The following is a 23169-nucleotide window of genomic DNA, read 5'->3' on the forward strand; positions in this document are numbered from 1 at the left end:
GGGTGGAGCAGCAAAAGGCCAGTCAATGCAGGTGCTGCTTCCTAAGTGAGCACAGCACACTGACAAAGAGGCATCCTTTGAGCAAGGCTGTCACCCACAACACGCTCCCCCAGTGATGCAAGGGCATCGGAGAGAAAACTTGAGCATGCTCAGTTCCCTACCTGATGAGCAAGCAAGTTTTAATGAAGATGACATTGCAGTTTCACAACCTAGCATTGCAGAGTGGAAGATTCAAAAGGATGGCAAACTTCACCTCTTTCCTGACCTTGTGACCTTGGGCCAAGTGCTTAAACTCTCTCAGCCCCAGTTTCTTCATCTGTAAAATGGGGATAATAGTATATTATTATAGAGGATAGTAGAGTTTAAATGAAATAATAAAAGTAAACTGCTTTGTGCAATGCCTGGAACATTGTCAACACAATACATACCGATTGCTATTGTGACCATGGTTTTCATCATTGTTGCAAGCCACTTCATCATGTAACATATGGCAATAGCTCCCAAAGCCACCCTTGATTGAGACTCAGTGCTGTAAGTACCAATCTCCATGCTAGTGAATTTACATGCATTTCTCAGTGTATCCTCACTGCATCGTTGCTGGGTAGAAAATAGACTCAAGAGGTTGATTTGTCCAGTGACTTAACAGCATCCAGTTAATTGCTTTAAACCCGAAGTCACTTCTACCAGCCAGTAATGAATGATGACAATTATTTCTTCCATCTAGGTGGCACTCTTTCATTCTGAAGTCGGCTTTCTTTAGGGGATTTAAGACAGCCTGACCTTCACCAGCTGGGATCAGAGATAGAAAATAAGGAGCTCACAAGCTTGCAGACTGGTGGAGTAAAGATGATCCATTGGTGAAGAGCACCTAACCAAACCACCAGAGCATGGTGGCCCACCCAAACGCAACACAGAGTAAATACAGCAAGGGTGGAGAGATAAGTCCACTGATCTCTATTTCTCTGGGAAGCAGGTTCATTTGAGTCAACATCTCCCATGGTGAACAGAAGCATCTGATGTCTTTCATACTAGCCCTACCTGAGTGAGGCTGTGAACCCCAAGGGCTGGTGAACCTTGGAGACAGATTCCTCCATCAGCGAAGGCTCCTGCCATTCCCCTCCCTCCCTTTCCTCACTTGCCACTCCCAGGCCAGGGGACTAGGGTAAGCCCCAAGAAGGTGATGTCCTTCTCATGCCCCACTCGAGGTGGCTGGGCACCCTGAGGTTGTGAGGCTCGGCCACACTACAGCCAGATCTGCCTAATGCTGTCCCCAGGCATTACCATCATGGGGGAACAAGATGGCGTGTCACTGCCCTTCACAGTGCAGACCAGAGCCAGAGCCGACAGTGACAAACAGGCAGACAGACTGAGCCGGGCATGGATGCAGCCCCAGGGGCCCCCTTGGCTGGGTCAGCCGGAGGAAGGCTGCCACCAGGGTCCAAAAGCAGGGAGTTCTCTTCTGAAATTCACAGTGGCGGGGGAATGGGAACGATTACAAACAAGGAGGAGCCAGCACCCGGTAGCTGTGTTCTCCCAACCCCAAGCCCCACCCAGAGTCCCCAGAACCAGCATTCTAAGTGCGTCAAAAGATTTGCCTAGGAAATCTCAGTGGGTAGACCTCAGAGTCACTGAAATGGACCCTCAGGGAGTGCATACCCCTGGGGAAACTGAGACCCAGATAGAGAAAGGACCTTGCTGCATTGAAGTGATACAATGCAGGCTAGATTGCATGTGGATTCAGAAGGGACCCCACGGACAAGTTCATGCACCATTCTGAGCCTCAGTTTCTTGATCTGTAACATGGGAATTCTACTACCTGCCTCACAGACTGGGGCGAGTCTTAACTGAAATAGTGCAGCTGACACACCAGGCAGAGACAGAGGCCACACAGGCAATGGGCAGCAACACTGAAATTCCAACAGAGAGCATCTCATTTCCCAGACTGGAACCTGCCGCACCACACCAGGCTGCCTCTGTTCCTGTTACTTGTTAGAATCAACAGATAGGGAACTGGTCCCTGGGGTTTCAGCTAATAGTTGGGTTACACACTCATTTTTCCACTGAGACTCAAATGCTATCTTTCTTCTTTCTGGGAGATCAGAGAGCAACTTCTTTGCACGCAAGAACCAAGACTGTCCAAGAGGCAGTTGTGCTCCTGGTGCCTCATACTGCTGGGAGCTGCCTTTTAATTAAGGACTTTGCTCCTGTCCACAGGCAAGCAGAAAAGCTTTTCCTCTTAGGTGGAGACCAGGGCAGGAACAAAAAGTTAGAAGCCACAATGAATCCTCAAAAACTCTTTGGTAGGGACGGGGGCTCAAATGTTCAAATCCATGGGGGTTTTTTGGGGTTTTTTGTTTGTTTGTTTTTGTTTTTTCAAAGCAGGAGGGAGATGTTTTTACTCTGGCCAAAACTAAAATGCAGAGCAGTGGTCAAACCCCTGGAGGGGGCCCTGCTGACATTTACTCATAGGATGGCGATGACCAAGGACAGATGGCTGCTAGAGGCAGTGACCCAGAGTCATGCCAAGGCAAATGCCAAGCACCCTTAGGGCCATGGGTAAGTGGGGAGGGGGAGTAAACTGCAAGGCATTTATCCACAGAAGCCCCAAATTAACCATCAGACCACAGGCTGTAAGTGCTTCAAGAATAAAACATCATCATAAAAGCCACCATTTATTATAAACCTACTGTGTGCCAGGAACTGTGCAGAAGGCTTGGCATGCATGAGCTTATCTAATCCTCACAACTATCTACAAGGTGAACCTCTTAGTGTCCCCATTTTACAGATGAGGAAACAGGTTCAGAGGCTTTGAATTCACTTGAGGTCATGCACAATTGCTTAAAAGTAGAATAACTGGGGTTCAAACCCAGGCATCTGTTCCTGGTTGTGACATCTGCCTCACCTGGCTGTTGCTACACACTGGACATGTCACTATCATGCTTTTCTTCATCCACGCTCATGCAGCCACTCTCTTTGACTACCACGCAGGCCCACCCTCAGGAAGGGTGCTCTCTCTGGCGGTGATTTCTCTGGACAAATTAATAAATTGGCTTTCTGGTGTGGACCTGTGAGCCATGGGTGCTATTTTAGTTTGCTCGATTTAGAGCCTGCCTAACCTGGGCACTGAGACAAGGCAGTCTCTGGATTGACCCCTATATGATGTCCACATGGTTTATCAGTCTACATCCTCAGCTGATTCCTACCATGGATGCGCCATATACACCCGTGGGCTATAAACCAAGCTCACCACCCAGGCCCGAGCCTAACCATCTAGCTGGATGTTGGATATTACATGTGCCTTTTTTTCCAGGCAAGAATTAATAGATCTTGCCAAATTCTCAACATGTAGGAACCCTTACGTGAAAGTAATGAAGAAAATCCCACATTTAGAGAAAGGCATTCTGCTGGCTATTTGAGCCATCATGGTTATCAAATGATGCGTGATGTGTTAGAAATAACCGAATTCAAATCCCAGCTCAAATACTCAACACCTGTGTGACTTTGTGCAAGTTCTTTGACGTCCCTGGGCCTCAGTTTCCCCTTCTGTACAATGGGAATAATCCATCTGCACGAGGGATTGTTGCAAGAACTAAATGGGGCCCTGCCTGTGAGTGATTAGCATGTATCAGTGCTCAATGAACACGTCTCATCATTTCTCAGAGCAGCAACACAACGTGCACAGCCTGTGGCTGAATTAAGGGCCAAGGGTTATGTCATCTACATTCTCAGAGCCCTTCCTTTTCTTGAGCAATCAATCAATAAAAGTTGTTGTCTTGGCTGGAGGACTGGCTGGGTTTTATTCAGGGGGCTGCCCCTCTGACCATGTCTGTGCCTGTTCGGCAAATTGGGCCTCTGGGTAGAGAAGATTAAACACCTTCTGAAACCTCAGCCCTCCATCACCAAAAAGTTCCATTTCTGCTCCAAGTAATAACCATCCTGTCTCCAGCAGAAATTCATAAGAGCAGAGAGTAAACCACCCCAGGCCATGCTCAACCGCATTTGAACCCAAATACATCTTTGAGATGGAAAGGTTATATATGTTGACCTGAGTGGGGAAAAAAATACAAAACTGAATCATAGATGCCTTAGCCACAGCGGCCAAGAAAAGTCCTGTAATCAGGCAGCTGAGAGACAGCGGGGAGGAGGGAGAGAGAGGGCGGGTGCTTCCCTGAATGCCTGCTTGCTTTCCTCTATCTTTCCTTCACACCTGCAGGGGAAAGAACGGGAACCAGGGACCAATGACAACACCCAGTCAACCTCCCCAGCGTCAATGATGCCCCCCTCCAAAACCATCCAAATGGATGTGAGTGGCACAGGCAGATGTTGCGGGGGGGGGGAGCCATGGGCAGAGCATGGGTGAAGCTCTATCAGTGAGCATTTTACAAGCCCTCGAGATAAAGAAAAGAGAGTTTGCACCTGGCGCAGAGGACAGCAGGTGCCGGGGAGAAGGAGGTGGCGCGGCCGGCGTCCCCAGTGCAGCCCGGCGGGGGACTTACTTGCAGAGAAGTTGGCCTCGGTGTGCACAGGAGGGGTGGAAGGCAGGAAAGGTGCGTGTCCCACAAAGAAGGAGCGGAGGGAGCGCTCGGACAGCAGCGGGGAGCGCTGCTGAGAGGGGATGTTCTCGCAGCTGCCTACGCTGCTGTGGATCTTGAGGTTCAAGGGTTTGCTCTTCTTCTTGGCTCTGAAAGGGAGACAGAAAAAGAGGAAAAGGAAATATATCCATAGGTGCGCAAAGTTACAGCAGGGAGGCCCAGACTTGTGTTTCCCATGAGGGATCCAAAACCCACAGGGAGAAATTAGAAGAGCCACAGGCTTTTAGGTAGAGACACAAGGGCTGGGTAACAACGGTTTGCCCTCTCACCCCTAGGTCCCTCTGAGAAGCTCATTCTGCCATGGAGCACAAGCAAACACTTCAGCCATTCTTTTTCGCCCAGCTCCCTAGAGAAGCTCCAGAGAGCCAGGGTCAAGTTCAGCTTCCAACTCCAATCCCACAACTTTTGCCTAAACATCTCGAGTCCCCAGAGCTCCAAGCCCCCAACCTGTGGCCAAGCTGCCCTTTGGCCATTTGACAAAAACAGCAAATCCCAGGCTGTCCTCAAGTGAGTCCAGATCTGTGTCAAGGTGGCATTCACCATCTACATGTTTCATCCCCAAATCCACTGCCCTTCCTCCAGGGAACAATGATCAGTGCATTTCTGTAGATGTTAAGCCTGACGACTTTCAAGAGATCTAAGTAGACTAAGCCTTCGGTAGGATCCCAGTGCCTCTTCTGCAAATGCTTCCTCTTGCTCAGAACTTCTAGTGCTGGGCTCCTTCTTCTCAGCCCACCCACGGCTCTGTCTGGCTCTTGGTCCAGTGCCTGCCAGGAGTCTCAGACGGTGCCCACCTTAGGAGTTCAGGAGGGAGGGTGCTCCCCCAGATCATAGGCTGGATCTGATGGGGTGCCTCACAGGCAGCTGCCAGAGATCAGAAGAGTGATATAGACGAGGGACCCTGGGTGCCCCCACCCTTCATCGCTGTGCCCACCATAGCATCATTGCTGGAGGAGAGCAGGTGCAGCTTGTAGGAATTACACTATTCTGGGGTCACACTCCCCAGATTCAAGTAACTAGTCTCACCAACCCCGGGTGAGTCCATTAAACTTCTCAAGCCTCAGTTCTCTTGCCTACAAAAGAGTCCTCCTTTGGAGAATTGTGGAGTGAATTTTAAAATGCCCATAAGTGACTCAATACAAAGTAGAAACGTGAATTATTATTATATTATGGAGATCTGTCTGATAGTTCCTTCAGAAGAAAGAATCTGCAGCTAAAACCAAGCAGAAGCTTCTGGAAAGTGTGGTTCTTCTCTTGGGGACTCTTTAAGACCCAAGAGATTGAACGGTATTCTTTGTACACTCTGTGCCCAGCAAAGCGAGTCACATAGAGAAGGAACTTAAATATTTGTTGAATGATCTCTAAATGGTAAAAGGAAGGAAGGTAAAGAGGAGCTCTTCCAGGGACCCCTCAGCTCACAGCCTTTGATCTATGACCGGTTATAGATTCATTCAAGAGAAGAGAGAGGGGTGATGTCTGATCTCAATCCTACACATGGGCATTGGTCTCACCCCACCAGTGGGTGAGCATCTGCCTTCTGCACTACAATACGGTGCATTCATGGCAACAATTGTGCAATAAAGCCAGGGGCTCTCCCTTACACAGAATCATAAAGGTAATGCATAGGTAACTCACTGAAACAGATAATGGCGTGATATTTAAGCAATTAATAGAAATGTGTTATGAGTGCTAGTATCCATCAGAGTTAAGCTTATGACACAATCTGATACTATCAAAAATAAGTGCAATGTATACCAAAGGCTGAGAATAACTATGCCCTCAAGAATGGATCTGTCACATGCTGGCCATTTCTTAGTATAGAGCTACCCTGTCCAATAACAGAGCTACTCGTCCACATTAGCACTTGAATTTGTGGCAAGGCTTGACTGAAATAGGCTTAGAATGAAAAATAATAATAATAATGGACAATATCTAACAATACTTTTGTAAGCATCAAATGTTGGGGTAAATATACATTGCTAAAATTAAAAAAAAAAAAAAAAAAAAAAAAAAAAAGAGGGCTGGGTGCAGTGTCTCATCTCAGTAATCCCAGCACTTTGGGAGGCCAAGGTGGGAGAATAACTTGAGGCCAGGAGTTTGAGACCAGCCTGGGTAACATAGCAAGACCCTGTCTCTATAAAAAATTTAAAAATTAGCCAGATATGGAGGCATGTGCCTGCAGTCCCAGCTACTCAGGAGGCTGAGGTGGGAGGATCACTTGAGGCCAGCAGTTTGAGGCTGTAGTGAGCTATGATTGTACCACTGCGCTCCAGCCTGGGTGACACAGTGAGACCCTGTCTTTAAAATAATAATAATGATAACAATAAAATTTAAAAATGATAAAGAAAGTGAGGGGCTTAGCAATTATTCACAGTCTGTTGCTGAAATTAAAAAAAAAAGCAGGGTATTTAAGATTCTTTTAGAATTGTTTCTTTTTTTCAAGGCATCTTCCTTGCCAACAGATTATTAGGAGGTGAAATTCCTCCATTTCCAACAGGACCTCTCATACTGAGAGAGAGATGGAAAGGAGACACTAAAAACAAGGATTCCAGCCAGGTGCTGATTAAGCTTTCATCTGAAACGGAGAGAATACAGCTCTGAAATTATAGGCATAAAACATGGACATTTAAAATTTTTCAACTTGATCAAACAGGAGGTTTCATCATAATAATAACAACAGCAACAACAGCCAGTGTTACTGCTGCTTTGATTTGAGTGCCGACTGTCCTAGGGACTGTATCAAGTGCTTTGCTTTTCATGTATGACCTCACTTAAGTGCCATAGTAACCCTAGGTGGGAGATGCTGTTATTATCCTCTCCCCAACGATGAGGACTCCAAAGTAAAGAGATCAGGGATGCGGTGAAAGTGGTCCCAGCCCTGAAACCAGGCAGTATATGGCACCAGGGTGCATCTCTCAACTGCACCCACACCAGACCCTGCGTGTCAGTCCCAACCCCACATCATCACCCACCCCAAGGCCAGCTATACTGAGAAGTTTGATTTGGGACATGCTCAGGTCAGAGGCACAGGGGTGGCCAAGAACTGAGCCCCAAATCTTCACTTTTGCTTCATCCACCTCTTTTCTTGGAACCCTTTCACCAGAACCACCCAGAAACCCCATACAGATATTTCCCTTTGACCCCCTGTCTCCAGCACTGAGCCCTTTTGCTCTGGAGTAATTAAAGAGAAAAATGCTGTAATAGATGAAGGAGACGGGGCGGGGACCCTGGAGAGTCCCTGTTTAGTGGCCCCCATGGAACGGCAAAGCTGCCCCTTACAGAGTGTTTCTACCATTTCTCTCCCTCCTCCACCTGGTGAACCCCTACACATACTCCATGGTCCAGTTCAAATATTAACGTGTATAATGCCCTCTCCAACCCACAGAGTCAGGTAACTTATCATTCCCTCACCTCACTCTCTTAGTACCTGCTTTCCCATCACATGCTGGAAAAGACCCAATTTCCTTAACATGGTCCCCAATATCTACCCACACACACACCTGGGTCTGGCTCTGGGGCCTTCTCACTCTTTGTATATGCTCTCTCCACCACCGGGAGTACCCTCCGTTGCTTTGCCTGGTTAAACCCTATTTGTCTTTTATGACTTGGCTCTGATGTCCTCTCCTCCAGGAAGTCTTCCTTGATATCCTAATTCATTTCAGCATGAGTCAGGTGTTCTTCCTCCAGGAAGTCTTCCCTAATACTCCCTCTTCCCTCCTAGACTTGGCTGGGTGTTCCTTCGCAGTTCTCTCTCTCTCGATCGATTGACTGATCATTAGATACATAGATAGATAGATAGATAGATAGATAGATAGATAGATAGATAGATAGACAGATAGATAGACAGATAAACAGATTGATGGCTACAGTTTCCCATTTTTTCACATTTGCTGTCTTCCAAGTACACTGTGGTCTTTGAGGGCAATGACTCTGTACGGTTCATTTTCCTATTCTTGGCAACCAGCACAGAGCCTGGCACACAGTAGGCGCTCATTAAATGCTTACTAAATGACTGTTCTGGATTAAGACTCTGGCACACATCACATTCCCTTCTAATTCTTTGCCTTCCACACGTGACTGTAGACTCCTTGAGGTCAGGAACCATGTGGTTTTCCCTGTTGGATCCTTCATCCCTTAGCTTGGTACTAGTTGAATGAAATGAAACTTTTCAGTGGGCTTGAAAACATTTCTTCCCTTCCCAAGGAGTGTGCTTAAGAGCGCTTGGTTCAAAGCTGCATCCAAAAGGAATCTTTCAGCTCCTCCTACCCACCTCCCCCAAACTCCCGTCCTGCCTGCCCGGGAGTGGAGCGCCCTCTTGTGGCCAGAGCACAGCCTCCTTGCAGATTTTCAGAATCCCTGGATGGAGAGTTTAGAAAAGTCTGTTGGTTTAAGCCTGGGGGCATCCCACACAAGCAGCTGAAAAGTCCCACTGTGCAGGAGGCCTGCTGCTCGCTGGCTTGAGGGAGTCTAAGCATGCCTGCAAAGTCTCCTTAGTGCCTGGAACGCCAACTCTGCTTATCTCCCCCAGGGCTCACGGCGAGGACCAGAAAGGAGCTTCCAGTTACAGCAGCACATACTGGCGGACTCTTTCTTGCCCATGGTCAGAGAAGAAAGGAAAGCAAGGCGGGGCTGGGGGGGGGGGGGGGGAGCGGTTCCATTTCATCATTTCATCCCACGCAAATGCTCAATGTTGAAGATTCAAAGAAACATCCATACACGGACACAAATGACTGTTCCTAATGACTGTGACTGCGTACTTAAGATTTAGTGAATATTTTGCAGCATATCACACAGATGCAGTATAATTTAGTGGTTAAACTCATAGGCCTTGGGGTCAGAGAGACTGGGACTTAAGTCCCGATTGTGACCTTGAGAAAGTGATCTCAGTTTCCTCATCTGGGCAATGGGGACAATACTAACACAATCTCAGAAGGCTATTGTGAGAATTCTATGAGATAACAAGCTTGGCACGGGACCCAGCACAGAGTGAGAGTTCAGGTGATATCACCTGCTATTAAAGTCATGATGACCAGGTCAAATTAGATGTCTGTATAGCTATAGAAATAGACTGGAAGAAGCCAAAATTGAAGCCAAGTTGCAATTTTCACCCGAAATATCCAACAAACTTTTCTTTTCTTTCTTTTTTTTTTTTTTTTTTTTTTTTGAGACAGAGTCTCACTCTGTCACCCAGGCTGGAGTGCAGTGGTATGATCTCGGCTCACCACAACCTCTGCTTCCAGGGTTCAAGGGATTCTCCTGCCTCAGCCTCCCAAGTAGCTGGGACTACAGGCATGTGCTACCACACCCGGCTAATTTTTGTGTTTTTAATAGAGACGGTGTTTCACTATGTTGGCCAGGCTGGTCTCGAACTCCTGACCTTGTGATCTGCCCGCCTCGGCCTCAGCCTCCCAAAGTGCTGGGATTACAGGCGTAAGCCACTGCATCCAGCTATATCCAACACACTTTCAATCTACCATGGCCCTTAGTGAGTGAAGAGGACACAGCAAAACCCTCTGGTGATAGATAACCACTATCATCTCCGAAATCCTGACAGGAGCCTTGAGGCACTGAGTCAAGCGACAAGACCAGATCCTCTGGCAAGAAGAACCAAGTCTGACCCAGCACAAGTTTAGCAGGAGCTCAATGACCTCAGAGTCAATCTGTTTTACCAACCATGGCCACAGATGGAGGGGAGAAGGGGTATATCTAAATAAGGGTTAGTTGGACAGAAGGATGGATGAAAAGATGCATGGATGGAAGAATGGAAAGAAAGAAGGAAGGGTGAAAAAGTAGAAGGATGGAATTGATGAAGGACAGAGAGGATGGGAGGATGAGAACACAGATAAAAGGAAGGGAGGATGGGGGAGGAAGATGAAAGAATGGAAGGATAAATGGATGAAATAAAAGTGAGAATGAGAAGACAGAAGAATCGATAAAGGAATGGAGAAGAATGGGAGAATGGAAGGATGGACAGATGGAAGGAGGATGGAAGGATAGACAAATGGAAAGAGGAAGGAAGGATGGAAAAGGGAAGAACGGTGGGATGAAAAGATGGAGAGAAAGAAGGGCAGAAGAGAGAATGGGAGTAAAACAAAACGAGAGAATACATGGGTATTTGATTAGAGTAGGGTGGAAAGAAATCCCATATTGCTTCCTACCCATCAAGGAAGCCTTCATGGACAAGATGTGGGATCCACCTTTTCCATCCACCCTCATTACCAAGGCATGGTCAGAGGGGAAAAAACAGACACAAATGACTGTTCCTAATGACTGTGACTGTGTACTTAAGATTTAGTGAATCCCACGTTTGCAGTGTATCCCACAGATGCAATTAAAAAGGACATTCTTTCCCATGATCTTTGTAGGATATTAGATATCTGTCACACAGATGTCTCATCTGGAAATAAGGCCAATTCAGAGAAAATCAACAAAAGGAGGTGGCACAAAACATTGGAAAGGGAAGCCCCATCCTCCGGGGCCATATCAGCCCTGGGTGTACCATGGTGCTTTCCGGATGGGCCAGCAAGTCAGGGCTCCCTGACAAGGTAAGCTGTGCAGAGGGGCTGGGCTAAGCCGAGGCTGCACATCTATGTTAGGGAAAGGCACTCAGCTCCAGGCCATCACCTGTGCTTAGGAAAATACATGTGTTTCCCAAGTCCAGCAAGGGACTCTTCCAGTGTTGGAATCTGGGAAACCTCCTCTCACTTTTCTGATGCCCAGTTTACATAGAGTATCAAAACTGAAAATATCCCAAGAAATCTTACATTGTCTTTGAACGAGTTCATTATTCTCCATCTCTAGCCCCATTGTTCTGGTCCAAGCCACCAACTTCCTCTCACCTGGGCTGCCGCTGCCTCCTCACTGGAATCCCAGACTCACTTTTATTTGGTTCCATTTTTGCTTTTTTGTTGTATTAAGGTGAAATTCACATAATGTAAAATTCACCATTTTAAATGGAATAACTCAGTAGCATTAAGTTCATTGATCATATTGGAAGATCACAACCTCTATCTAGTTTCAAATGCTCACAACTTCAAAAGGAAATCCCTTACACATTAGTCACTCCCATTTCCCCTTTCCTACAGCCCCTGCCACCACCTTGCTCTCTCTATGGATTTGCCTATTCTGGATATTGCATATAAATGGAATCCTACAAGATGTGGCCTTTTGTGTCTGGTTTCTTCACTCAGTACAATGTTTTTGAGGCTCATCCATGTTCTAGCATGGATCAGCACTACATGCCTTTTCATGCTTGAGTAATTGGATCCCACTTTGGATGCTTTACAAGGTATTCTCTACTCAGCAGTCAAAGGCAGGCTTTAAAAAGTATACATTGTATCATGTCACTCTTCTGCTTAAAACCCCACAAAGGTTTCCCGTTGTTCTCTCCTCTTACGGTCTATAAAAGCTTCCTAGGACCCTCCACACCTACCCTCCAACTTCTTGTGTCATCTTGGACTACAGTTGTTCTGGTCATCTTTCTGGTCCTTGACCACACTAAATGCTCTACCTCAGGGCCTCTGCACATGCTGTTCCTGCTGCCTGGGACATTATTTCCCATTCTGCTTGTTAGTGGTATCCTACTCATCGTTAAGGTACCACTTCCTTAGAGATGCCATCCTTAACTCCCAAACCAGCCAGATCTCCTGGTTACACCTGCTCCCAGCACCACCTGCTTTCCTTCTTAGAATGCATCCCAGCTGGAATTCTGCATTTACTTATGTGGTCACCAGAGGACTATCTGTCTCCCCTAGGGCCCGTGCCCATGACACAAAAAGGGCCTGTATCCTCACCATCTAGCATAAGGCACGGATCCAGAAGCTGGGTCTACAGATGCTCACCCTAGCCCATGTATCCCACCTCAAGCAAGGACGATGTGACACCTTCTATTTGGGGGGAATTCTAAAGGAATGTGACCCAGTCTCCATTTGCAAGTCAGAAGGGCTGGTTTAGCAGCATCTTCCCAGTTAATTCCCAAGTAAGGGCTCTTCAAGGACAGAAACACAATTTCTTTTTCTGACAATTTCTTCTGTCAGCCCCTGGCCACCCTTGGCCTAGGTCTGGCAGGTGGTTGCACATTCAGAAAACTGAATCGATACCCTTTTGCCAGCCCACCTCTCCCAGCCTTCGTCACAGAGATTGTCAAGGGAAGCCCCAAACTGATGTTTAGTCTTTGCACCATTTCCTTTTCCCAAAGTGTGCTGGGGTCTGAAACAGAGCTGCCGGCTCACATGGCCTCAGCTTCCTTGAACATGTGGTTGTGTCCCCTTGAACTCAAAAGCCTTCACCCGGCCAAATCCCTCAGCATCTCATTAACTGTGTCTGCAGCATCTGGCCCAGCCAATTGGGAGGAAATGGCAGGGCTGGGAACAGGCAAGCTCCTCACAAGCCTGCTTTGAGGACAGGCAAGAGCACACATTCTCACCCTGTGCAGCAAAATGCTAATCCAGTAACCATTTCCCCAAACAGGAAAAATCCCTACTGGTCTGACACAAGGCTGTGAGCTGTCCCTATCAAGTGGCCCTTTTAAACCCTTTGCTCTTGGGCTGATCCAATGACCCAAGAGGAGGCTTCCAGGAAAGACTCTTTTCAAAATCAAAGAATGCACAATGTTCTGGGGCAGCAGAGCTTACAAGCCCTCGGCTCAGCTGCTCAGAGCCTAGGAAAGGGAACAGTTTGGAAAAGCAAAGCCCCGTTATGTATAACACCACAGGGATGTTTATTGAGAATCTGCTCTGTTCTTGGCCACAGGCAATAGCCCTCATTTCTGGCTGGAGCACTCCCCACGCATGGCATTAATCAACCAGGGCCCTGGCAAAAAAAAAAAAAAAAGGTGGGGGGCATGGATGAGCCAGTGAAATAGCACAAGCTGCATTTCCCCAAGTGTGGAGGAACATGCAGTCCTTTTAAAGGAGACATGTATGCATCTTTTTGCATTTTAATAAAATTCAAGAAATAGACTTTGCATGTCAAATCTATAATTTCGTAGTAATTATTTTCTATATGCAAAAGATACTAAGAAGGAGAAAAAGAAGAAGGGGGGAAGAGAAAGAAGGATGAGAAAAAGGAAGACAAAGGAGAAAAAGGAAGAGAAAAAGAAGAACAAGAAGACAAAGAAGGAAAAGAAGATGTTGGCTAAAAAATGTTAAGTAAACTATAGTAGAGATCCCACCCAAATGGCTAAAAATAGATTGACAGTTACAAATGTTGGCAAAGATATAAGGCAACCAGAATTCTTCTAAAATCCTGGTGGGAGTGTAAATTGGTACAACCGTTTTTGAAAAATGACTTGGCAGTATCTACTAAAAAAGCTCTGACCCAATGATTTTACTCCCAGGCATGTACCTAATCAAAATGAGTGCCCATGTCTGAAAAAAAAAAAAAGACCTTTGTAAGAATGTTCATGGCAGCATTATTCATAAGGGCCACACAAACACTGGGAACATCTCAATGACCATCAATAGTAGAAGGGCTAAATAAGTCATAGTGTACAAATGCTATGACTTGAATTCTCAAACACACAAAGTCTGAGAATGACAGTGAACAAGTGGAGAAGGGTGTCCATCATTGGGATAAGATGATGATGCCAGGCCTGGGAAGCAAGAAGCTCTCCTTGAAGAAGGGAGCATACAATAGCATCATCAAAGGCATCCAGAGAAAAGATGTGCAAGGAATACTTGGCCAAAGTGCCTTTTCTCCCCACACTGAGTTTTTGGTCTTAAGACATTCTCTCAGTTCTCACCATCAATGCATGTTATGAGCTGAATTTTGTTGCCCCCTCAAGTTCCTATGTTGAAGTCCTAACCCCTAGGACTTCAGAATGTGGCTGTATTTAGAGATGGAGACTTTAAAGAGGTGACTAAGCGTAAATGACATCATAAGGGAGAGCCCTAATCCAATATCATTGGTGTCTTTATAAGAAGAGGACAAGACACCAGACACCGGCTTACATAGGAGCTGCCATGTAAGGACACAGCAAGAGGATGGCCATCTGCAAGACGGAGAGAGAGGCCTCAGGAGAAACCAACCCTGCCAACACCTCGATCTTGGACTTCCAGCCTCTAGAACTGTGAGAAAATACATTTCCATTGTTTAAGCCCCTCGGTCTGTGGTATTTTGTCATAGCAACCCTAGCAGACAGTAACCTCATCTCAAGGGATTCCTTGGCATCATAACTAGAACAAGAAAAATACCTACCACTTTTTGTGGGATAGTTACTGGGGACCACACATAGGACTGGCCACTCTATGAAATTCTTATTCTAGCGGTGTCTGAATTTCTTTGTTTGCTGTCTCTGCCAACTAAAATACGAGCTCTATCTCAATCTTGCTTACTAATGTTGTCTCCAAGGCCTAGAAAAATGTCTGACACACAGCGTGTCCTCCAAAACTATACCTTGGATGAATGTACAAGTGAATATTAACATCAAGCCTTGTAGGCAGTTCCATCTTACAGATGAAGAAACTGAGTCCAGAAAGTTCTGAGCTGCCTTTTTTTTTTTTTTTTTTTTTTTTTGAGACAGTCTCACTCTGTTGACCAGGCTGGAGTGCAGTGGTGTCATCTTGGCTCACTACAACCTCTGCTTCCTGGGTTCAAGCCATTCTTCTGCTTCAGCCTCCCAAATAGCTGGGATTACAGGCATGTGTCACCAAAGCCCAGCTAATTTTTTTTTTTTTTTTTTTTTTTTTTTTTTTTTTGTATTTTTAGTAGAGATGGTGTTTCACCATATCGGCCAGGCTGGTCTTGAACTCCTGTCCTCAAGTGATCCACCCAACTCACCCTCCCAAAATGCTGGGATTACAGGAGTGAGCCACCATGCCCGGCCAGTGCCAGGCTTCTAACCCAATTTGTCCAGATCCAGAGCCCAGGCTCTCACAGCTACATCCCACTCTGGTGCCAAAAAGAGGATACTACCCCCTGCCCCCATCAACCCCTGCCAAGCTTCAGATTGCAGACATCTTCACGTACTAGGAGTTAGGATTCCCAGGCTCTCTGGGTGAGACCTACATGACTTCCTCCTCACTGTGACCCAAGACCTTGACCACAAGGAGATTCGGACTGAAGAACAGATTTCTTGCAAGAAGCAAAGGAGTTCTCCTCCAGGTACAAAACAGAACTGCTGAGGTACCTAAGAGGTGTTACCTGCATCTGTCCTCTCAAACCAAGCATCCATGACACAGGATCTGGCCTGGGAGGAATATAGTTCCCCTATGGTCATGGGATCTGTTTGGGGATAACGCACCTCTCAGAGAATGATCCATGTAACCCTGAAGGGACCTCTGTAGTGCAAAGGCAGGTTTTATGTGGGTGAGGACAATGGACAACATGATGTGGGCAGCAGGGACTGAATGCCAAATGGCCCTGGATGATGGTCCTCCTCCCCTTGTACCAGCTGTGTGGTCTTGGACAAGTCACTTCTCCTTTCTGAGCCTGTCTCCTCATTTCTTAAAGAGGGATATCATCCAAGGGTGGTGATGGTACATGAGACAAGGTCTGCTGAGGGGTCTGCCAGGGAAGGGACATGGCATCAGTGGCACCAGAAGGAGAGACTGGCATCACCCTCTTGGCATGAATCCCTTTTGTTTCTAGTAAATTTCCTACTTCATGAAGGCACATGGCCCAAACTGTTTCCCCTGTCTGCTTTCACGTTGAACCTGCTCTGGCTCAGCTTCTCTGTGCCTTCACTCTCCTAGGACCCAATACTGTCTTCTCTCCACATATCCTTAAAGACTGAATTCAAGTCTGAGCTCCTTTGAATCTTCCAGAACCATCCAATTCAGGTTGCTATCACCAGCACTCCATGTGCGTCAGCACCATGCCTGAGCATTTCCTATGGCCCAGGTACCAGCTCTCCATGTGCATTAACTCATGCAGTCCTCACAACAACCCAACAAGGAAGGTACTCGAGTTACACCCATTCCATAGATGGGGAAACTGAAGTTCAGAGAAGTTATGCGGCACTTGGTGAAAAATTCAGCACACACCAACCAAACACACTCTCTAAGTATGATGCACTGTGTTCTTACACTTCAGCGTGTAAAGGGAAATAGAAGACACAGCTTCCATTGTCAGCAACCCTGACTTGTGTATCACATCTGCACCAGCACAGACCTGGCCATGAGGCAGGAGTCTTTGACACCTGCAATAAGGGTATGGATGTCTCAAGACACAGCAGAAATCTCAAATCAGATGTGGTGATCCAGTAACTGGTTCACTGAGAGTAGGTCGTCCATGCTGTCTTTTAGGCCATCTGGGTGTGTAAAACTAAACAATTCCTGGGTTATGGGTAGGGCATGGTTCTCCCTTTGTTCTCAGGAAGATTGCCTGGTGGTCTGAACTGGGCAGCTCTAGCCAGGTTCTTCCAGAACAGGGGTTCTAGAAGAACTATGGGCCAACCAATGGCCAAATCCGGCCCTCACCTTGTTTTGGTAAAGAAAGTTTCCTTGGAACACAGTCATGCCTGTTCATTTACATACATATTGTCTGTGGCTTCTTTTGCCTGACAATAGCAGGGTTAGTTGTGACAGAGTTGGCATAAACCCAAGCTGGAATATTTATTATCTGACTCTTTATGGAACAAATTTGCTGATCCCTGTCCTAGACTACCTGTCCACAGATGTCAAGAGCAAACTTGTAAGACAGCCTGCTTTAAGGGTCTGCCTAGGATTTATTTTCCCTCAAGATACAGCTTCTCTCTTGACCTTCTGTGTCTAAATAATGAACATTCTCTATTCCTGTTCACTCCTCTCCCCATATCCCTGAATTGTGTGCCACTGTGACTGGGTTATGGGGAGGGAAGTGAACAGGAACATTCTTTAATGATCAGTATAAATCCCTTTGTCTAAATCTATGCTGTTCTTTACAGATATTAACATTTTAATTAAAACAAGACAAAATTTAAAATTCTTCTTATCAGCCATTATATCCACGATTTAAATGCTCAAAAGCTACATGTGGTCAGTGGCTACTGCACTGGACAAAGCAGGTAGAAAACATTTCCATCATTTCTAACATTTCTTTTGGACATGGCTGCTCTAAACAATCCCTGCCCCCAGCATTGAAGGATGAGATGATGCATTGTTCTGCGATTAGATCATTTGCTCCATCTCATGTCTCTGTCCTCTCCAAGTCTGGTTTTCACACCCCTCCCAACAATAGTGAAATTAACTGTGCTTAGCAAAAGACTGGAGGCAGCTGAAATATGCATTATAGTGGACTGGTCGATTAAATTATGGTAATTCCATTTGATGGAAACTATGTAGGTGTTAAAAAAGAATCAGGAGAGAGAGAGCACCAACATTTATTATAAAGTGAAAGTGAGAGGAGAAAAAAACAATGGATATGATATAGCCTCATTGTGTCTTTGAAATATACATATTAATTCAAAAAAAATGACCTGATAAATATTACTAGGACAGTAAAGTAATTGGATTCCAGCAATGAAGGAGGCAGACAAGAGCTATATTTTCCCTGGGCTTATATCCTGATGGGGGAATACAGACAAACAGCAATGAAGAAATGCTACTTAAGAATAAGAGCTACCATCAGGTGTGGTGGCTCACGCCTGTAATCCCAGCACTTTGGGAGGCCAATGCAAGTGGATCCCTCGAGCTCAGGAGTTTGAGACCAGCCTGGGTAAGATGATGAAACCCTAACTCTACAAAAAATACAAAAATTAGCCAGGCATGGTGGTGCACACCTGTAGTCCCAGCTACTAGGGAGGCTGAAGTGGGAGGATCGTCTGAGCCCCGGAGGTGGAGATTGCAGTGAGCCAAGATCGTGCACTGCACTCCAGCCTAGGTGACAAGGCCAGACCCTGTCTCAAAAATAAATAAATAAATAAATAACAATAATAAGAGCTTCTATGTAGATAATTAAAATCCAGTGATATGGTAGTGAGTAACTGGGTGAGAAGGCAGACCTGGCATTTTGGCTGAGACCTGAATGTCAAGGAGAAGCCAGATTTGAAAGATTTGAAGGAAGAAGGATCAGGCAGCTTGAGGCAGGGTGAATGTCGCAGAGCCCACAGAACTGGCGCAAGGCCAGGACAGGGAAATTCAGAGTGAGTGCCAAGGAAAGGGCAGAGGTGAGGTCGGGGGGCAGCAGGGCCAGATCACTGCAGGTCCTTGTTAGGAGGTAGGGTTTTATTCTGAGAACCTTGGGAAGCTGTTGGAGGACTTTCAGAAGGAAGATAATGGAATTGGATTCTGCTTTTAAAAGATCACTTTAAAGTCTTTAATCCACCTTGAGTTGATTTTTGTATAAGGTATAATGAAGGGGTCCAGTTTCGGTTTTCTGCATATGGCCAGCCACTTCTCCCAGCATTATTTGATAAATATGGGAGAAATAGAAACACTTTTACACTATTGGCAGGAATGTAAATTAATTAAACCATTGTGGAAGACGGTGTGGCAATTCCTCAAAGATTTAGAACTAGAAGTACCATTTAACCTAGCAATCCCATGACTGGGTATATACCCAAAGGAATAGAAATCATTCTATTATAAAGATATATGCACATGTATGTTCACCACAGCACTATTCACAATAGCAAAGACATGGAATCAACCCAAATGCCCATCAATGGTAGACTGGATAAAGAAAATGTGGTACATATACACCAAGGAATACTATGCAGCCATAAAAAGGAATGAGATCATGTCCTTTGCTGGGTCATGGACTGAGTTGGAAGCCACCATCCTCTGCAAACTAATGCAGGAACAGAGGACCAAGCACCACATGTTGTCACTTACAACTGGGAGCTGAACAATGAGAACATGTAGACACAGGGAAGGGAACAACACACACTGAGGCCTATTGCAGGGGCCGGGGGAGAGAGAACATTAGGAAAAATAGCCAACGCATGCAGGGCTTAATACCTAGGTGATGGGCTGATAGGTGCAGCAAGCCACCATGGCACACGTTTACCTATGTAACAAACCTGCGTGTCCTGCACATGCACTTCAGAACTTGTTTTGTTTTGGTTTTTGAGACGGAGTTTTGTTCTCATTGCCCAGGCTGGAGTGCAATGGCGAAATCTTGGCTTACTGAAACCTCTGCCTCCCGGGTTCAAGCTATTCTTCTGCCTCAGCCTCCCGAGTAACTGAGATTACAGGTGCGCACCACCACACCAGGGTTAATTTTTCATATTTTTAGTAGAGATGGGGTTTCTCCATGTTGGTCAGGCTGGTCTCGAACTCCCAACCTCAGCTGACCCACTGCCTTGGCCTCCCAAAGTGCTGGGACCACAGGCATGAGCCATCACGCCTGGATGTACCTCAGAACTTAACATTCAAATTAAAGAGATCACTTTGCCAGATGTGTAGAGAGTTGACCAACAAGAATGGAACAAGAACAGCAACAAGAATGGAATTGGGAGATCTGGAAAGGAGGGTGTTGGAGTCACCCAGGCAAGAGAGGATGGTGGCTTGGAGCAGGGTGGAGGTCATGAGGGTGGAGGGAGGGGACTTGACTGGGACACAGCTCTCCCAGGACTTGCCAGCAGTTTCAGTGTGTTGGGGGTGAGAGGCAGAGGAGTGAGATGCCTCCTAAGTTGAAGCTTCAAATAGATGCACTGAGTCTTAGACGCACACACATACATATCAACATTTTCTGGAAAGACAGGCAAGAGGCAGTTGGCAGGTGAGGGGGCTGTGGATTTGGGGAGCAGACACTTTGTTACTTTTAGACTTGTCTCTGCTATTTGAATTTAGTAACAGAAGCATTCTTTTATAAAAATAAGACATAATTTTTAGTTATATAGTAGTCATATATAAATAGTATATGACATATACTTTTTTTTTTTTTGCCTAGAATGTTTTCTTTTTATTTTTGTCAAAGGAAAAAAGTTCTAGAAAACAGAAAAACAGACATTAAATAACAGGGTCAACTTTTAATATTTTGATGATATTTCATTATTTTTTCAAGAAGTTACACATAAAGATCAAATTTGAGTTGGATTTTTGTTTCCTAAGTAGCTGCTATAAGTTAGCTGGTAACTGGTATCTTGGATTTAGTTGGCAAATATGAAAATGTAGTTGTGTATAAATTCCTAGAAATTAAACATATATCCTATACCTACATAAATTTATATGTTATATGTATATTGGAACATTTACACCTGAAAAATATGCAAGATGTTTTAAGAACAGCTAGATAGTGCTTATTTAGAGATTAAACTTCGCTCAGTGACAAATCATCTCTTGATACCTAACAGACCTCCTACCAAGGCTAGATTTGAAGAATGAACGAAGCGTTCCTTAAATACATATTCCCCTCTTGTCCACTAAGATGCTGCTTCTGATGTAGGGCAAGAGAGGGATAAAGAAAGGGAGAGGAAAGGATGTCCTGAGGCAGAGGTTGCCAAATCTTTTCTGCAAAGGGCCGGAGAGGAAATACCTTTGGCTTTGCAAGTCACTTGCTCTCTATTACAACTCTCCATCTCTGACTTTGTAGCAGAAACTCAGTTGCAGACAATGTGTAAGTGAACAGGTATGACCATGTTCCAATAAAGCTATTTACAAACATAGGCAACGGGCTGAACTAGGCCTCTGGGCTAGATAGTAGGTTGGGTAGTTTCCCAACCACTGTTTTAATAGGATCTAGACTTACCTTAAAGTAGGGAAGTGAAAACAAAACACTAAGAGTAGCCCCTGAACCCCACTTCCCATCAACTGGTTCCCCGAGTGCCCTCATCTCTGCCACTGGGACTTTATCTAGTGTCTCTCCTTTCCTCATCCGGACCCACCCCTCCTGGGATGGCTTAGGTCTCCTCCACAGCTCTGACCACAGTTCTGAGGTACACATTGATTTTTCTGATGACTTGATGAGTATGGGCCTCTCCCACTGGTTTCGGAGTGCTGGGAAGGCAGGGGTTGGGTTTAACTTCTTTCTGGCTCCCAGCACCCAGCTTAAAGCCTGGCATATAGTAACGGCTCCATAAAAACAGTTTAACTAAACAAATACATGGAAGTCCAAGTATTTCCACTGTATTATTACATGAACGCTCACAGGCTTTCCACGGAAATGAGCGGGGCGGGGGGTGGCACGCCAGTGGATCCAATTTTCCTCGATGCCATGAGAGAGGCAAGGCCGGCACCCACCCTCTATACATATTTCCAACAGGAGGCATTTACTGCGTAGAGTGGCCATGTGGGGTTTAGCTGGCAGGAGAGGTAAGTGCCTGTACCAGCCCACCTCGGGGAGGGAATTCCAATTCTCACACAAATGCCTATGTCAGCACCAAGATCTCTCTGTTATCACATGCCAGAGGCCAGGCACTGTGCTCAGAACACATTACCTCATTTGGAGTTGGAGCAATTATGACTTCTATTTTGCAATTAAGGTAACCGGCGTTCCCGATAATTAATGTACGCAGATCACAATTCAACACAGCCTGGAGTGTGATGGCAGTTCTGGCTGATTTCAAAGCCAGTTCCTAATCACTCTATTAATTCTACCGTAAGAGTTGATCACATATATTCCCATTTTACAGAGGTACCTGTGCAAACAGGTTGTCAATTTCAGGGTTAGCCAAGGAGACTCAATCTTAGACTTGCAATCTTGGAGGGGAGTGGTACGGGCTGGTCTCAGCCAGTTCTTTAACTGGACACTGACAATGCTGCCTCCACACCATGGAATAATCCAGAAGCCCATGGCTCCCTCTTCCAGTGAAGAACCACTGCACAGCACAACCCAGCCTCCTCCACCATCCCCTGAGCTCATCCAGACAGCGACCCGGACTTTGCCTCTTAGGCCTGATCTGTGTTGGCGTCCAGGCCCGTTGATTTTCCTGCATCCCTATGATTAGTGACTAATCTTATTTTTTTGTTCCCAAACCCATAAATCAGTTACAGACCAAATATTTACACAGGCCATCATTTCCGACTGAACCAGAGCTCGTGACAGCCCTCATTATTAAAAAGGATGACTGATTTTGGGCAGAGATTTCACGGCCATGTGGCTGGATGGTTTCTTTTAGGTTTCCTTCCTCCTCCCCTTGCCTGAAGAACAGACAATTTCCAAGATAAATTGGCGCAGAGGTCTGCTCTCACTGTCTCCCCGGGGCCGATGGAACGTGGGCAGGCTTCTGTCAGCCCAATAAGTGATGGCCCCCCGGAGAAATGGCCAGTGCTAGCTTCTGCCCGCATCTCCTGGCCTCCCTCTGGGGCCAAAGAGTGGAACAGGGAGTCATTTGATTCACAATCGTTCCCTGAAATCAGAGGCTGTAAAGACAGCAGAGGGGAGGAGCCCAGAAGAGGAAATAGCTGCATCGCCACCTCCAGCCCACGTGACCCATGGGGCAGGGAGTGGTTTGGTCTGTCCAGGTGCCCCACCCCCAACCCACCACGAGAGGCCACATGTTGAGTGGATAAGATCCCTGGATGGAGAAGCAGGAGGATGAATTCCTGACCTAGCTCTGTCATTACCTAAGTTATCTTGGACTTTAATGCTGATTCCCCCCCTGTAAAAAGCAGAGATTTGCTGAAGGTCCCTTTCTATTCATTTTTGCTTCAGTTACCTTGGTCCTAATTATGACAGCTGCCGTTAATTTCACCCTTACTACATGCCTGGCTTT

At 46.0% G+C, this 23169-nt stretch overlaps 2 protein-coding genes across 5 annotated transcripts in view; one reads left to right on the plus strand and one right to left on the minus strand.

Moving 5' to 3' along the window:
- The window catches only part of SUDS3 (SDS3 homolog, SIN3A corepressor complex component), a 1028644-nt gene that overhangs the window by 256704 nt on the left and 748771 nt on the right, over nt 1-23169 (plus strand). The gene's annotated exons all lie outside the window — the stretch shown is intronic.
- KSR2 (kinase suppressor of ras 2) overlaps nt 1-23169 on the minus strand; it is a 518463-nt gene that overhangs the window by 211170 nt on the left and 284124 nt on the right. For all 4 annotated transcript variants that reach the window (XM_050747896.1, XM_050747898.1, XM_050747897.1 and 1 more), the window contains exon 5: nt 4497-4681. In XM_050747896.1, coding sequence (XP_050603853.1) covers nt 4497-4681 — 185 coding nt within the window. The remainder of the gene's footprint in view (nt 1-4496; nt 4682-23169) is intronic.

This window comes from Macaca thibetana, chromosome 11 (assembly GCF_024542745.1).
Source record: "Macaca thibetana thibetana isolate TM-01 chromosome 11, ASM2454274v1, whole genome shotgun sequence".
NCBI lineage: Eukaryota > Metazoa > Chordata > Mammalia > Primates > Cercopithecidae > Macaca > Macaca thibetana.